Source organism: Bos grunniens, chromosome 1 (genome assembly GCF_055505025.1).
Source record: "Bos grunniens cultivar Pamir isolate PY7600 chromosome 1, Bosgru_T2T1.0, whole genome shotgun sequence".
Lineage (NCBI taxonomy): Eukaryota > Metazoa > Chordata > Mammalia > Artiodactyla > Bovidae > Bos > Bos grunniens.
Window position 1 is genome coordinate 29,056,474 of NC_141165.1, and position 15,295 is coordinate 29,071,768.

The 15,295-nt window shown below is 47.0% G+C and overlaps 1 protein-coding gene across 2 annotated transcripts in view; it reads left to right on the top strand.

The window, feature by feature from the left end:
* The window catches only part of CLSTN2 (calsyntenin 2), a 729,802-nt gene that overhangs the window by 608,905 nt on the left and 105,602 nt on the right, over nt 1-15,295 (top strand). For both annotated transcript variants that reach the window (XM_086316698.1, XM_086316709.1), the window contains exon 7: nt 11,204-11,452. In XM_086316698.1, the coding sequence (XP_086172824.1) occupies nt 11,204-11,452 (249 nt within the window). The remainder of the gene's footprint in view (nt 1-11,203; nt 11,453-15,295) is intronic.

The window sequence follows — 15,295 nt, forward strand, 5'->3', positions numbered from 1 at the left end:
AGACACAGCACCAGGAGTGGAAGAGCACCTAGTTGGGACCTGAAGGAACACGGTTCCCTTGTACTGTGTTGATTTCAGAGAAGTGCCTTCCCAGGGGCCAGTGTGAAGGGTGGTGCCAGCCTCTCAGGGAGAGGCGGGTCTCCTCCTCCGGAACCAGCTATGGCACACGAGGGCTTACTGCAAATGAAAGTGCTTGACCTTTGTTCCAAAATTATGAAGAATTTTAAGGCAGAAACAGCAAAGCATGAAACCAAGCTGGGGGCCCCGTGTGACTGTTCAGGTCACATGCTGATGAAGCCAGGCCTGGATGGCCACGCTGGAGAAGAGCTAGGCTGGGAGGAAAGATGGGGAATGTGAAGGATCCAAGTGTAGGGGACAGAGGGCCGGCTGTCAGTGTGCTGAGACATGGTGCCCCAAGAAGGAAGCAGGCCGGAACTGGGAGCCAGGGTGATGCAGGTTCTACCCGAGGAAGCTTAGCTTTATTGAGCACCTGCTGTGTGCACCTCACGCGTGTGTTTGTTAGTCATCCAGTCTTGTCCGACTCTTTGCGACCCTATGGACTATAGCCCACCAGGCTCCTCTGTCCATGTGATTCTCCAGGTAAGAAATCTGGAGTGGTTGCCATTCTCTTCTCCAGTGTGCTTCACATGCCCTACCCTAATTCACACTGAGGAGGGTCTCATTCATCCAGTTTTAAACATGGACAATTAGACGCCCAGAGAGGAAAAATTATGTTTAAGGTCACACAGGGAGTGACAGAGGCAGGCTTTGAAAGTAGGTCTATGGGAGGGAAGGGCTCTTTGGCTCTGGATCTGTGACGCTGGGCCAGGCCTCTGGAGCTGGAATGTAAATCTCTCAAGTCAAGTGCAGAATAAGACACAGTACGGCGGGAACGGTCCCATGTGCTTGGTAAACCAGACCGTGGGTGTGTTGATGGGCCTCTTTCCTCCCCACCATGTATATTTCATTTCTTTCTTGTTCTCTCCGAGACTATTCAGGCCCTCACACAGCCTCTCCAGCCGGACTGTGGGCAGCTCAGAAAGAGCTTAGTCTTAAGACGGGGCCTGTACTTGGGGGTAACTCCATCACCGACGGAAGATGTGCCTTCCTGAACACAGCCTGCACCCCTCCACTGGGGGCCCCTCCACTGCTGTCTTTGCAAAAGTTTTCCTCCCTCACCACTGACACACACATGCACACACACTTATGTGCACACACACACAAGGTGCACACAAGGTACACACAGGCACACAAAGTGCACACATGCACACAAGGTACACACATGCACAGAAGGACACACACATTCACACACAGATGCACACGGGCACACAAAGTAGGCACAGGCACACACACATGCACACTTAGGTGCACAGTGCACACAAGTACACACACGCGCACACAGAGGTACATACATCCACAACACACAGGTACACACATCACACAATGAAAACACAGGTACATACACAGGCACACACTCACAGCTTCATGCACGCAGCTCTTGCCCAAGGACCAAGTGACAATTTGAGAACTGGATGTGCAGTATGCCCTGCTTGGGTAGCACAGTGCCCCATTTATCATGTTGCCAGGCTGGAAGGAGGGCCCATGGGAAGGCAGGTTTTTCCAGAATGATGCAGGAGATTGGGGAAAACAGCACAGCCTAAGTATTCCAAACAGCTCTTGTAAAAATGCCCATCAGCAGCCCGCAGTACTGAGAAAGCTGCCTCCGGTGCTCTTTACTCCACGCACAGAGAAGCCGTCTCCGCCAACATCTCATTTCGAATGAATATCCCATCTTGCTCCCTGTGCACCTGAATTATAAGTCAGCTCAACCCCACGCCACCGCAGGTTACAGTCATTTCCTCAACTCCTCCAGGTTAGGAGATGATGGAGTCAACTTGTTAAAGATCAGATGAGCCCAAGGGCACGCACAGGTGATTTGATTCTGAATGTTGCTGGGGGGAGAACAGGAGATGGAGAGAAGGAGAGGATTTTTCAAGGGAAGAAACTTTAGAGCAAAATTGCATCTGGTTGTTAATATAGCTCACTCCTCTGGGCTGCCAGCCTCACCTGGCAGGAAGGCAGGTTCAATCAGACAGGAAAGCACTTTACCCTGAGATGCAAGCTTATCTAGTACTGGGAGAGACCTTTGTCAAGCTCAGCTGGAAAGAATCTGCCTGCCATGTGGGAGACCTGGGTTCGATCCCTGGATTGGGAAGATCCCCTGGAGAAGGGATAGGCTACCCACTCCAGTATTCTGGCCTGGAGAGTTCCATGGACTGTATAGTCCTCACTTACACTTCCTGGTGTGCACTTCTGGGAACCCCGAGTAAGCCTGTTGGGGGGGGTCCATTCCTGCCTCCAGATCAGGAATCTGCCTCTTGAATCTACAGAGGAGAAAAGATAGAAGCAAATGAGTGAGACACATGCCCATCCATGTTAGGTCTGCTTCCTTGGGCCCCACGCTCTCTCCAGACTGTGAGGGAAAGGTAGACCAGATCTCTTCTAAAGCGGAGCCTGGGTTGTGATTCCTGACTTAAGTGGGACTCCTTAGGTTCTGAAGACAAGCTTCTTTGCATTTTCCCTGGCTTGTCAACAAGCTGCTGGCAGGGTTTCCCAGCCAGAGGGCTACCGTGACACTTTAAGCCCCAGTGTTCATTCTACATATCTTCATTGACACTTTAAGCCCCAGTTTCATTCTACATATCTTCATTGACTTTGGATAGTAACAGGGAGACCAATTAGGATGTTATGGCCATAGTCTAAGCAAGAGATAATGATTTCTGAACTGGGGGAGTGGCAGTAGGGATGAACCTAAGACAGGTTTAGGAGGCAAAATCGGTAAGGGTCAACCATTGATTGAGAACTGGATGTGCAGTATGCCCTGCTTGGGTAGCACAGTGCCCCATTTATCATGTTGCCAGGCTCAAAGGAGGGCCCATGGGAAGGCAGGTTTTTCTAGAATAGTGCAGGAGATTGGGGAAAACAGCACAACCTAAGTATTCCAAACAGCTCTTGTAAAAATGCCCTTTACAAGCAGTGAAAAACAAGGAATCTTAGAAGATTCTAATGTGAGCATCTAACTGGATGAGAGTGCCACCAACCAGAACTAGAAATTCCAGGCAAGGGTGGATTTAGGGGACAGTGATGACAAATATCTGTGAAACAGCCAGGTGTGGGTGCCCAACTCTAGAATGACTCCCCACCCTCCCGAGCTCCCGAGGACCTGCCACCATCCCACTGGTCCATTGTTAGAGCCCATTTCTTCCCAGTGTGCTGCCTCTTCTGGGCCAGAGTATTCCATTTGTCACCATCCCCAGCTCATTCCCATCCCTATGCCTTTGTTCATGATTTTTTTTTTTTCCTGCTAGAACCTCTCTCTCCTTTACCATTCCAAACCCTTTCCTTAAGTCAATATTTGCCTGCCATCTCTGCTATCAGAAGCAGTGCTGGAGGGCTCCCGGGTGCTTTTAAATTCTGGCATTGCTTCTGTGACACTGTCCTTGTGCAGTAGCCCAGGCAAGGCTGTCTCCCACTCTGAGAGAGGTCTGATCAGTGCCCATCTGCTTCCTCTTTCTGCAGCATCATTCACAAGGAGCAGTGATGGCATCCCTGAATAAGGAGCCATCAGACAGCAGCCAGGCAGAGCCACTGTCAGGAAGTACCTGGCAGGTGCAAAAGCACCAGAAAAAAGCCTCTTTGTTTCCAAGGGAGCACCAGACATAAGCCATATTGCTGCCTGAGGTTTGCACGCTGAGACTTTGTAAAACATGATACAAGCTCCTGCGCCTGTGTCCCTTTCCACTTGCAGGAACAAATTTAGCCTAACACGGTCCCCCAGTGACCTTCCTGTATGTGAAGCCAGGCCTCGGGGGAAGCTGGACAAGCTGCTTATAACTTCCTCTGGATTCAGAAAGTCAAGATAAGAACTCTGCCATCTCAGTCCCAGGTTTTCCCAAGGTGAAGTGTCATACAACTGCCTTGAGAATGAAATGTACGATGAGGCCCCAGTGAGGCTTCCTGACCAAATTCAATTTGACGTTAGCCCAAGCCTAAGAAAAGGCCTGCTTCCATGGCCCTGAGTCACTGCATATTACAATAAGCAGCAAAGCAGTTTGTGACACACACGTCTCTTGGAGCCCTGAGGCCAGGACTGCTCCTTCCTGAAACCACAGGCTCCTGGCATCTGTCCAGCATCTCCCCATATGACACTCGGGGTCAGCTGCTCTGGTGTGCAGTCAAGAGCTCTGAGGACATGTCCTGTTGAAGGAAAGGCTGCAGTGTGAGAGCCTGCTGTTAAATCAAGAAATGGATCCATCAGACCAGCTCATATCATCAGACAGTGAGCTGTTCTCAGAATTCATACACTTGTGAGCACAGGAGATTTTCATAGAGAATCTATTCATTCATTCATTCATTTTTTTAAAGGAAAGTTCAGCTTTCTTGCTTATTTAATTTACTTACTTATTTTGACTGCACTGTATCTTTTTTGCTGCATAGGCTTTCTATAGTTGTGACAAGTAGGGGCTACTGTTTAGTTGCAGTTCATGGGCGTCTCATTTGTGGTGGCTTCTCTTGTTGCAGAGCACAGGCTCTAGAGTATGCGGGCTTCAGTGGTTGTAGCACACGGGCTTAGTTGACCCGCAGCAGTGTGATCTTCCCAGACCTGGGATCAAACCCATGTGCCCTACACTGACAGGCAGATTCTTAACTACTAGACCACCAGGGAAGTCCTCATTTGCTTATTTTTAATTCAGCAAATATTTGTTCAGTGTCCAAATGCTTTCATTCATGAGGTTATCTAGAAGTTAATAAGACCACTTAATAGTTCAAGGTGAAGACAGTCATGTAAAAAACTTAGTCCATCTGATGGTAGGATCAACAGGCTGTGAGCTTTGGAAAGGACATCAAGAAGTCCTCCACCTCCATGCAGAAGGTATGCAGATAGAAAAGTGGTTATGGTAGCCACTGATGTCAGTCATTTATGCACATTATCAGTCAGGACAGGGCAAGTTAGGCTGTGGTAACAAATGATGCCAAAGTCTATAGGCTTAAAGTCTATAGGCTTAAAATAACAAAGTTAATTTCCATTCCTATCACATGTCCTTCTTGGGTTGACTGTCACTCTGTTCCATGTTGGTTTCCCACCACGATCCAGGCTAACAGAATAGTCTCTATCTAGAATATTGTTGATGTATCTCTATCTAGAATATGGCAGATGTAAAAAATATATGTGGTGAACCTTGGACTGGCTCATAAATTTTCTGCCCTAAAGTGACACATGTCATTTGCATTCACATTTTCTTGGTCAGAGCAAGTGACACACACACAGCCAAGTGTGATCAGTGGGTCATTGAAGCATGTTAAGAACAGAAGAATGCTTTCTACCATCATGCAGTTCATGCAGTTCAAGTATGGCCTTTGTCAAGAGGGCCTCCCTGGCTTCCCCCAAGACTCTCTGCTGCTGCTGCTAAGTCACTTCAGTCGTGTCCGACTCTGTGCGACCCCATAGATGGCAGCCCACCAGGCTCCCCCGTCCCTGGGATTCTCCAGGCAAGAACACTGGAGTGGGTTGCCATTTCCTTCTCCAATGCATGAAAGCGAAAAGTGAAAGTGAAGTTGCTCAGTCGTGTCTGACCCTCAGCAACCCCATGGACTGCAGCCTTCCAGGCTCTTCCATCCATGGGATTTTCCAGGCAAGAGTACTGAAGTGGGTTTCTACCAATGAACTATTCCACCCACCAAAAATAAAAGACTTTCCATTGGGTCTCTAGAGGTAGGGCCCATTGCTGCATGGTTCATTGCTGTATTCCCACCACAGTGCCTGGCATAACTAAGACATAATATAAGCATGTAATGAAATAATATGGAGTTGATGCTGCTCATCATGGAAGGTGCTACAAAATGAGGCCTGTGTCCTTGATTACAATGGTTCCTCTCCCCTGAGATCTTCCACTTCTCCCATCCCTTTCTGCATCCCATTGTGGACCACAAGGAGGCATGACTAAGGCTCCACGTCTGTCACCATGGCCGCAGGCCCACTTGAAATGCTGAGGGCACTCTGCCTTCACCAAGGCCATCCAGAACAGCACACAAACCCTACAGTTAAGAGGTCCAGGGACTTCCCTGGTGGTCCAGTGGCTAAGACTCCCTGCTCCCATTGCAGGGGTTCTTGCTTCGATTCCTGGTCAGGGAACTAGATCCCATGTGCCACAACTAAAGACCCCATGTGCCAGAACTAAGACCCAGTACAGCCAAATAAATAAGTAAATATTAAAAAAGAAAAGACCCAGATGGTGACCCCTGCCCCCAGGCCCCTTGTGGGCTCTCACTCCACTGTGTGTCCTGAAATCTGCCTAACTCACCCGTCTTTATCTACTTGCTGGCTCTGCAAGGCTTCTCCACCTTGATAGGGTTCAGAGACCTCAAAGCAGACTTCATTTCTGGTTACAAGCCCCTTACACTCAGGCCACAGTTTCTGTGCACCAGACTAGTATGAGCTCTCAGTAGCCCAGTGGGTCCCAGGGACTTTTGCATCTTAAATACACCCTGACATGCAGACAATGCCACACTATCTTTGCAAGTTATGCATCCTGTTTACCCACTGCTTTCCATGGGATACCTTGGGGAGAGGAGAGAGAACTTTAGGAGAAAGGAAATCCCTCTCATTTTATTTAAGTGCACCAGAAAATGAAATTGTTGCTCAGTCACTAGGTCATGTCTGACTCTGCAGTCCCATGGACTATAGCCCACTAGACACTGTCCGTGGAGTCTCCAGGAAGGATACTGGAATGGGTTGCCATGTCCACCTCCAGGGGATCTTCCTGACACAGGGATCAAACCCAAGCCTCTTGCATTGGCAGGTGGATTCCTTACCACTGAGCCATCTGAGAAGCCCCTAGAAAAATGAAATATAATCAGTTAAGTCTGTGGAAGTCTGCACCATCTAGTGAAACACAGTGTCATGCTTTCCTGGAGGCAACATCTGTGGGCTGGGCAGAGTGACATGCTATTTCCCTCATCAAGGATGACATCGGTGGCCTTGCCAGGGCACATGCCGTTCTGTGGACAGCCACCTGTACAGGGAGATGGGTCCTGGGCTCTGGGCTGAGCTTGGCAGGACACTGTGCTGTATGGTAGAAAGAATATCACCAGGTGTCTGATAGCTGGGCCTGCCTCCAACTAGCTGTGTGGCTGTGTGATCCTGCTCAAGTCATTTCTCCTTTCTGGGCCTCAGTTTCCATGTCTGTAAATGTACAGGAGGTTGGGAGCAGATAATTGGGAAAAATGAAATTAACAGATGTACACTACCATATATAAAATAGATAACAGCAGGGTTTTACAGTATAGCAAAGGGAGCTATATTCACTATCTTGTAATAAACTAAAATGGAGAAGAATCGAAAAAAGTGTATAGATACATACATATATATGTGTAACCAAATCACTTTGCTATACACCTGAAACTAACACAATATTGTAAATCACTATACTTCCATTTTGTTTTGAATGTGCAGGAGATGATAAGATCTTCCTCCAGGTTGATTGAGGTGGTGCGGTGGGGAGTGTGGGCTTTGGAGCTGGCAAGTTCTGATGACAAGTCCACCCACTCGCTGGCTGTGATCCTGGGCTTGCTGAGCCTCGGATTTCTTCCTGTAAACTGGAATCATAATAATGTCCACCACTTAGATGAATAACTGAGAAAAAGCATTGACGTACTTAAGTCTAGACCCACTCAGTGCCCAATAAAATGTTCCAAGGGAAATGAGAATAAATGTCTGTTGAAAGTATAATTCAAAAGATACATGCACCCCTATACTCTTAACAGCACTATAGCCATTTGCGGGAACATGGATCGACCTAGAGATTGTCACACTAAGTAAAGTAAGTCAGACAGAGAAGGACAAATATCAGATGATATCACTTATATGTGGAACCTAACACAAAGAAACTTATCTACAAAATAGAAACAGACTCCCAGACATAGAAAACAGACTTGCACTTGCCAAGGAGCAGAGGGTGTGGAGAAGGGATAGAGTGGGCGTCTGGGTTTAGCAGAAATAAACTACTACATATAGAATGGATAAGCAAGATCCTACTGTGTGGCGCAGGGAACTACATTAAATATCTTGTGATAAACCATGGAAAAGAATATAAAAAATAATATATACATATGGATAACTGAATCATTTTGCTGTACAGCAGAAACTAACATAACATTGTAAATCAATGTCAAAAAAAGTAATAATAAAGGTCTGTAACTATGAAAAGTAAAGTTCCCTAAATACACATACATAAAATGACATGTAACCAGTTGTTCCTCCTAACCTTCTCTTTCTGTTTTCTCTCCATCACCCTGCACCTCATCCTTGCTCTAAACCTCCCTCCCTCTATCCAACCTTGCTTTGGGGAAAATTAGCAATCAGCTCCTTCAGTAACCTAAATGACTAGTGAATTCTGCAGGAACATTGGCTCCTTAACAAAAGCAAGGTCCTCGATCAAAAGGGAAGCTCAAGAAGTGGAGTTTTAAGCCATGTCAATGTCATCCTGGTTCCCTGGTGTGCAAGTCTCTGGCTCTGTGTGGTGGCAAAGCTGACCTTGGTAACGGCCGAACACACATCCCTGTATTGGGCCCTGCCAGATTGTGCTGGGGGGCACTGGCTTGAGCTAGAAGTCAGGAGCCCTGCATGGTCAGCCTGCATCTCCCTGGCCACCTGAAATTTCAAGAACGACACACATTCATTGTGAGCCCTAGTCACCAGCTGTTATCCTGGACAAATCCTGGTGTCCGAACCAACTCACTTATGAGACAGAGAAGCTGTTACCAGGTGGCATTATTCTGGGAGATTCTAGGAAAATGAACTTATTCCAAAAACCACATATGTCCCACCCTCCAACTACCCCCAAATTTTTACCTACCACTACCTTGGTAGATTTCTTTCTTTCAAATACCTAGGGAGGTTCATAGCGCTGAAGGCTTTGCTAGTCATTAAAATGTTAGTGTGAACTAGCTTATCGGATAAGTAAAATGGACATCAAATAAGACTCTAGGAGTATGGATGAGAACAAGTAAAATTTCTTTTTTAGTATTTATTTACTTGGCTGGGTCTTAGTTGTGCCATGCAAGTTTAGTTGTGGTATATGGGATCTAGTCCCCTGACCAGGGATTGAACCCTGGTCCCCTTGCATTGTGATCACCAAGTCTTAGCCTCTAAATATTGATGAGAGATGTGGGGTGTGGACTAGAGGCTGGGTGAATAAGCTCGGTGGGTTTTGGGTAGGGGCCAGAAGCATCTCACAGAGGTACTTTACAGAAGAAAAGGCAGTTATAAACATTAATGGAGCACCTACTATGTGTCAGGCATGCGACCACGCAAAATCCCTAAGAAACATGCTTGTTAATAATGCAGTCAACGCTGCCCACATTTCCCCTTGATAAGCATAGCTACAGGGTGATTGTGAATTAAGAGACCAGAATCTCCACCCCCTACATCTCAGACACTGCAGTTCCCCGGAGGCCTTTCCCAGGGTGAGCTTCTCACCAGCTAAGCAGAGCAGCTGGCTCTAAGGATTACAAATGTTTCACGCAGCCAACCTTCAATTGCAAACCAATAGGTATCTGTTCCAAGGCTACAGGGAAAAGTGGCTGGGTGAAACATTTTCAAAGTACATTAGTTTCTAATATTGCACCTTTCTGAGGAATTTTCAAGGGTCATTTCAACTCTAGGGGATGTTTGTGGTGGCAGTCCCCAGGTGAGATGAGTCTCTGATACACAGAATTCAGAAGTCCAGCGATCCCTGACAAATGGCACCACTGTCCATTAAACCCATTTATGACCACCTGGTTGGTACTGTGCCAGGAAGGAGCCCCACACACCTGGTCCCCTGCCCTTGGCATACCTTGGACTCCCTGGTTCTTGTTCCCTGGAATTAGGAAGCCCTCCCCCTTCCTCATCCCCTGAGTAGCTGAGCTCTGCTCCTCTACAGAGCATAAGGATGCCAAGAGCACTGCTGGCACCACCTGAGCTTCAGTGAAAAGGCCAAGGCAGCCCAGTTACCCTCCTGGCTGTGCCATCCTACTTTCTGGGTCAGCTCCTCTGGCTCACTCAGCCCCTCCCTCCACAAAGCTGTTGGTGTAATTATTCTAAAACACAAATCTGCCTATGGCACTCCCACTGCCTTGGGTTATCCTTAGCCTAGAATCATAGTGGTAGCAAAAATCATAGCAACTCTAATAATAACGGCAGAGTTACAGCTAATGTAGAGTGAGCTCCATTCATGGTGCGCCAAGCACACTGTCCAAGCCAGGATGCAGTCTCTCATCCAGTCCCCACAACACCTGGGAGGGCTGGTGGCAGAGAAGGGGGTGGAGGATCAGAAAAGTGAAGTCTCTGCTCACAGTCACGAGGCTAGAAAGTCAGGCCACCACCAGGCGTCAGATTTAAGTTCTGCCAACTTCAGAACCCGTGTTCTCAACCACTGTACCATTTGGCCTAAACAAATGATTGGAAAAAAGTATGATGAGTGCAGAGTGATTCACACTCCTCTTGGAATCAGGCTGTGTGTCCTCTATCACAACCCTGGTCTCACTGCATTCCAGATATCCATCAATTTGTGGGGACAGAGCTCTTCCAGGTCAGGACCTAGAACTTTCCCCATCACAGCCCTGGTCTCACTGCACCCCAGGGGTCCATCAATTTGTGGGGACCAAGCTCCTCCAGATCAAGGACTGCGCTGATTCACTTTTACTTTGCCAGCACCTAGGAGGGGTCTTGGCATCTGCTGGGTGCTCGATAAATGGCTGACAGGTTAATGCATGGATAAGTGCGTGAATGAATCCATCGGTTGGAATCAAGCCCTGGCCTTCTCCAGGAACCTTGCCTGCTTTTCGAAGCCCCCAGGGTAATCTCGTTTCTCTAAATTCCTTCAGCACTTTTTTTCTTGTATAATGGTTAATTGCACTGTTTTCCCACATGCAATACTTTTGTCTGTAAGTTACCGATGCCTCCCCAAGCCGCCATGGGCAACTTGGGCAAGAATGACATTTAACCCTTCTTTCCCCAAGTCACCCAGCTCAGGACAGAGCTCTTAGCTCTGGGTGAGTACGCATATTAGTTCACTGTGGCCCTGAGAGCAGAAAACAGAACATGAGGACACCCGGCCTGGGAGGAATGACCCTTTGTTCTTTCTGTCCCCGCCCCCTGTAGGAGCCTCCTCTGGCATCATTGACCTCTTGCCATCCCCCAGTGCTGCCACCAACTGGACCATAGGACTGCTGGTGGATAGCAGTGAAATGATCTTCAAGTTCGATGGCAGGCAGGGTGCCAAGATCCCTGATGGAGTTGTGCCCAAGAACCTGACCGACCAGTTCACCATCACCATGTGGATGAAGCATGGCCCCAGCCCTGGCGTGAGAGCTGAGAAGGAAACCATCCTCTGCAACTCAGATAAAACCGGTGAGCCTTGCGTCCAGCTCTCCTAGCAGCTGCCCGTTATGTCCCAGCTGGTCAGGCATGGCCACGGCCACCACGAGTGTGGGAGAAAAACAGGAGTATGAGAGGAGACCTGGGAAATATTCTGGTCTTTGGTTTTCTGCCTGCTGACTTCCTGGGCTTGGGGTAGGGCAAGACCACAAATGGGATGTAGGGTACAGACACAAAAGAATCGAAAAGTTGGCATTGGTGGTTTTCAGACTGGTTTCTTCAGAACCTCAGCTTCCCCAGAAGTAATGTAGGGCTGCTATACCAGGGGCTGGAGGTGAGGGAGGAGATTTCATCTTTACTTCAAGCAAAGCAGCTCCACCTTCACTGTATTATATATAGGCACATTTCCATTAAGATCATTTTCAATGAAAGGGTCCTGCTAACTTACAACAGTAGTTTGAAAATCACTGCTGTGCATAATAATGGTAGCTAAGTCTTGTTAGCTATTTTTCAGCATGCTAAGTGTGTGCAGCAGGGTTCACAGCTTGGTGGTTAAAAATGCTCCACCACTTACTGGCTGTGTAATCTTGAGCAAGTTGTTTAACTTCTCTGTGCCTCAATTTCCCAGTCTATAAAACATGCATTTTATTAATAGTATTATCTACCTCATAAGGTTTTTATCAGAATTAAGTGATTTGATGTACATATAGAGCTTTAGAACAGTAGCTGGCACACAAGAAGTGCAATCTGTGTTAGCTCTTCCTGTTCCAAACGGTGTCTCACATCTCTACAATCGATTTTATAAAAGCAATATTGTGTTTTCTGTTTTAAGGATGAGGAAACATCCCTGAGAGGTTAAGTAGCTTGTCCCAAATTATACAGCCAGTAGGTATCAAAACTGGAAGGTAAGCTTAGCTCCAGCTAACTCCAACCCCGTGTTCTGCTCATCACACCCCACATGTAAAGATACACACACACAAATACTCTGGTATCTTATGAAAATTTGATGCCCACAGTTTTCCATTTCAAATGCTACTCTTGTTAAAATATTTCAAATAAATAACAGGAGCCTGTGGTGCAGCCACAGTTCACATGGAAGCTTTCCCACTATTTAACACATGACCTTTGAGGGCTTGCTACACAGCTTCAGTTCAGTTTCCCCATATGTAAAATGGGGGAGATAAACATGAGATAATATATGAAATCACTTAGCAGATCCACACATAAAATCAATGCCAATTTACTCAATGTGGTTGTCATTGTCATTGCTATTTCTGGTTTTATTCCATATTCTATCATTATCAGGACCCCACATTTCCTATTTCACCTAATCTTTGCAATACATGTTATAGTGTTTTTTGGATGTAGAAACTGAGACAAAGGAAGTTGCCCATTTTTCTAGGCATATGGTGTCAGAGCCAGCGCCAAGGATTGGTTTTCCTGGGATCTTCCTCTAGGAAGTGCCCCGCAAACCTGCTTAAGGTGCCACTGGGGATTGGGACTGGGTTCAGAGCTCAGCCCAGGACCCCAGGAGCCACCCTGTGGCCCCATCTTCGCAGTGTCTGGTAGGGTGCTTCCATCATGAACCCAGGAGCCCAAATGCAAAGCATCCCCAGCTAGGGTTAGCGGCCACACACATGGAGTCCTTTCTAAAATGTATCAAATGCCCTTGGGAGGCAGATCAAATAGATAGAGACCTTTGGGCTTCCAGAGAAGGAAATTGGAATTTGAAAGGCTGAGCAACTAACTTAAGATGACACAACTGATTGCCAAAGAAACAGGCTTGGCCCTAGTTTTTCCAGCCCAGGTTTCAGTTCAGTTCAGTTCCTCAATCATGTCTGACTCTTTACAACCCCATGGACTGCAGCACACCAGGCCTCCCTGTCCATCACCAACTGCCAGAGTTTACTCAAACTCACGTCCATTGAGTTGGTGATGCCATCCAACCATCTCATCTGCCGGGGTCCAGCCCCGGCTGATCCAGGGTATCGAAGGGGAGATGGCTTCGGGGAGGATCAGGATACAATAGCTTCAACTAGATATTAATTAGAGATATAAAGAGTAATAGAATGAGGATAGCTCAGCAGGAAAATTCAGTGGAGAAAAGAGGCTGAGTAGCTTGGTTTACGTGGGAAACCAATAAAACTTCAGGACAAGAAGCTTGTACCACTTACATAGGCCGCAGGTGTCCTTCCATTCTCCCAAAGGAGAGGAGACACTGAGGCCTCCCCGGTCGGATCTTAGAAGCCCAGGCATAATTAGTAAGCATGGTGGGCTTCGCGCTCCAGATGGAGACTCAGCCAGAGTATGAGAGGGAGAGAGACATGGGGAGATCAGTCTTTCGAGGAACTGATCCCAATTCTTTATTTTCCAGAGTCTGTTTTTATACACTGAGATGTTATACAAAAGTCACGCAGGGACAGCAGTCCTGACTTTTATTAAAGTCAGGTGCTTCATACAAATGTATACAGAGGTCTTAGGGGTGTTACATCATCTTCTGGCCAGGGGGGCCTGCTGACAATTTATGACCCTCTCCTTGTGACAGTGGTCAGTCAACACTTATTTCTCCAGGGGTGATTATTCTTAAAACAGATGCCACCCAAATAAAGTTACATTCGTATAGGGTGAGGGTGTAGTGGGTTTTAGTTAAGGAAAGAATTTACTTAGCCTAAGGTCTAATGTGATTTATATCAAAGGTTAATACTTATTTCTTCTATATATTCATTAATGTGTGTAAGGTCAGGGGATGTGGAGTCTTAGCAACAAACATTGGCTCAACAAATGAAAAACCCTTCACCAATACAATTTCTAATCAGCCCACTATACTTATACTAATGGTTTTCTAACTTTTCTAGGGAACCTGTTTTTAGACGGTTTAAAGCATCTCGTGCCTCTCATGGTTGGGAGGCTGTGAGCAATCACATGTGGCCGGACAAGCCTGTCAGGCAGGCTAGAGAACCTTCAGAGGAGTTTGTAGGTTAAAACACTCTTGTCACGCCCAGGAGTTTTTATTAACTGGAGCTCTAAGTTAACTCCTTCTCCGAAAGAGGTGGTGGGGGACAGCCCCCTGTAAAGTCAGAGGTATAGGTGAGAGCACAAAGTAGTAAAGTAGGCAGGCTCTAGTTATGGGGGTAGATGCTCGAGAATTTCCAGGGGGACTCCTGAGGCTCGATCCCGCCTTTGCCTATGTCGAGCCTCCTTCCTCATGACCTTTGCCATGGGTGGAGGTCCTCTCACTGGCTCCCTGCACTCATCCTCTGTCGTCCCCTTCTCCTCCTGCCTTCAATCTTTCCCAGCATCAGGGTCTTTTCCAGTGAGTCAGTTCTTCGCATCAGGTGGCCAAAGTATTGGAGTTTCAGCTTCAGCATCAGTCCTTCCAATGAATATTCAGGACTGATTTCACGTTTCAGGACCATGCTGTTGGAACAGTGGCTGTCAACCCTACTATGCACTGGAATAACCTGGTGACCCTGTAAAAACACCCAGATGCCAGGGCCCTGCCCCGGCCCAGGGAGTTAGCGTCTGGGGGATTCTTTTGTGCAGCCATGGCTGAAAACTGCGTTAGACGATGATGCCTCACTTTCATCAGAGTAGCGCCCCCAGTAGGCATTTCAGCCCCTTCAACCAGCAGGTTATGGCACTGCTCAGCTCTGGCCTCAGCATAAAATAACACTGGGCCAATCAGCTCAACACTGGCACAAAAAAAGATGGGGAAGATTTTCTCACTTCTTTGACTTGAAAATAAACATATATATATATATATATATATATATATGTATGTATGTATGTATGTATCTCCTGCCCTAAATTAAAAATTTGTCAGGATCAACTAAAGCTTGATTAGGGCTTTTATATTTCAGGAAAAGAATTCTCAAG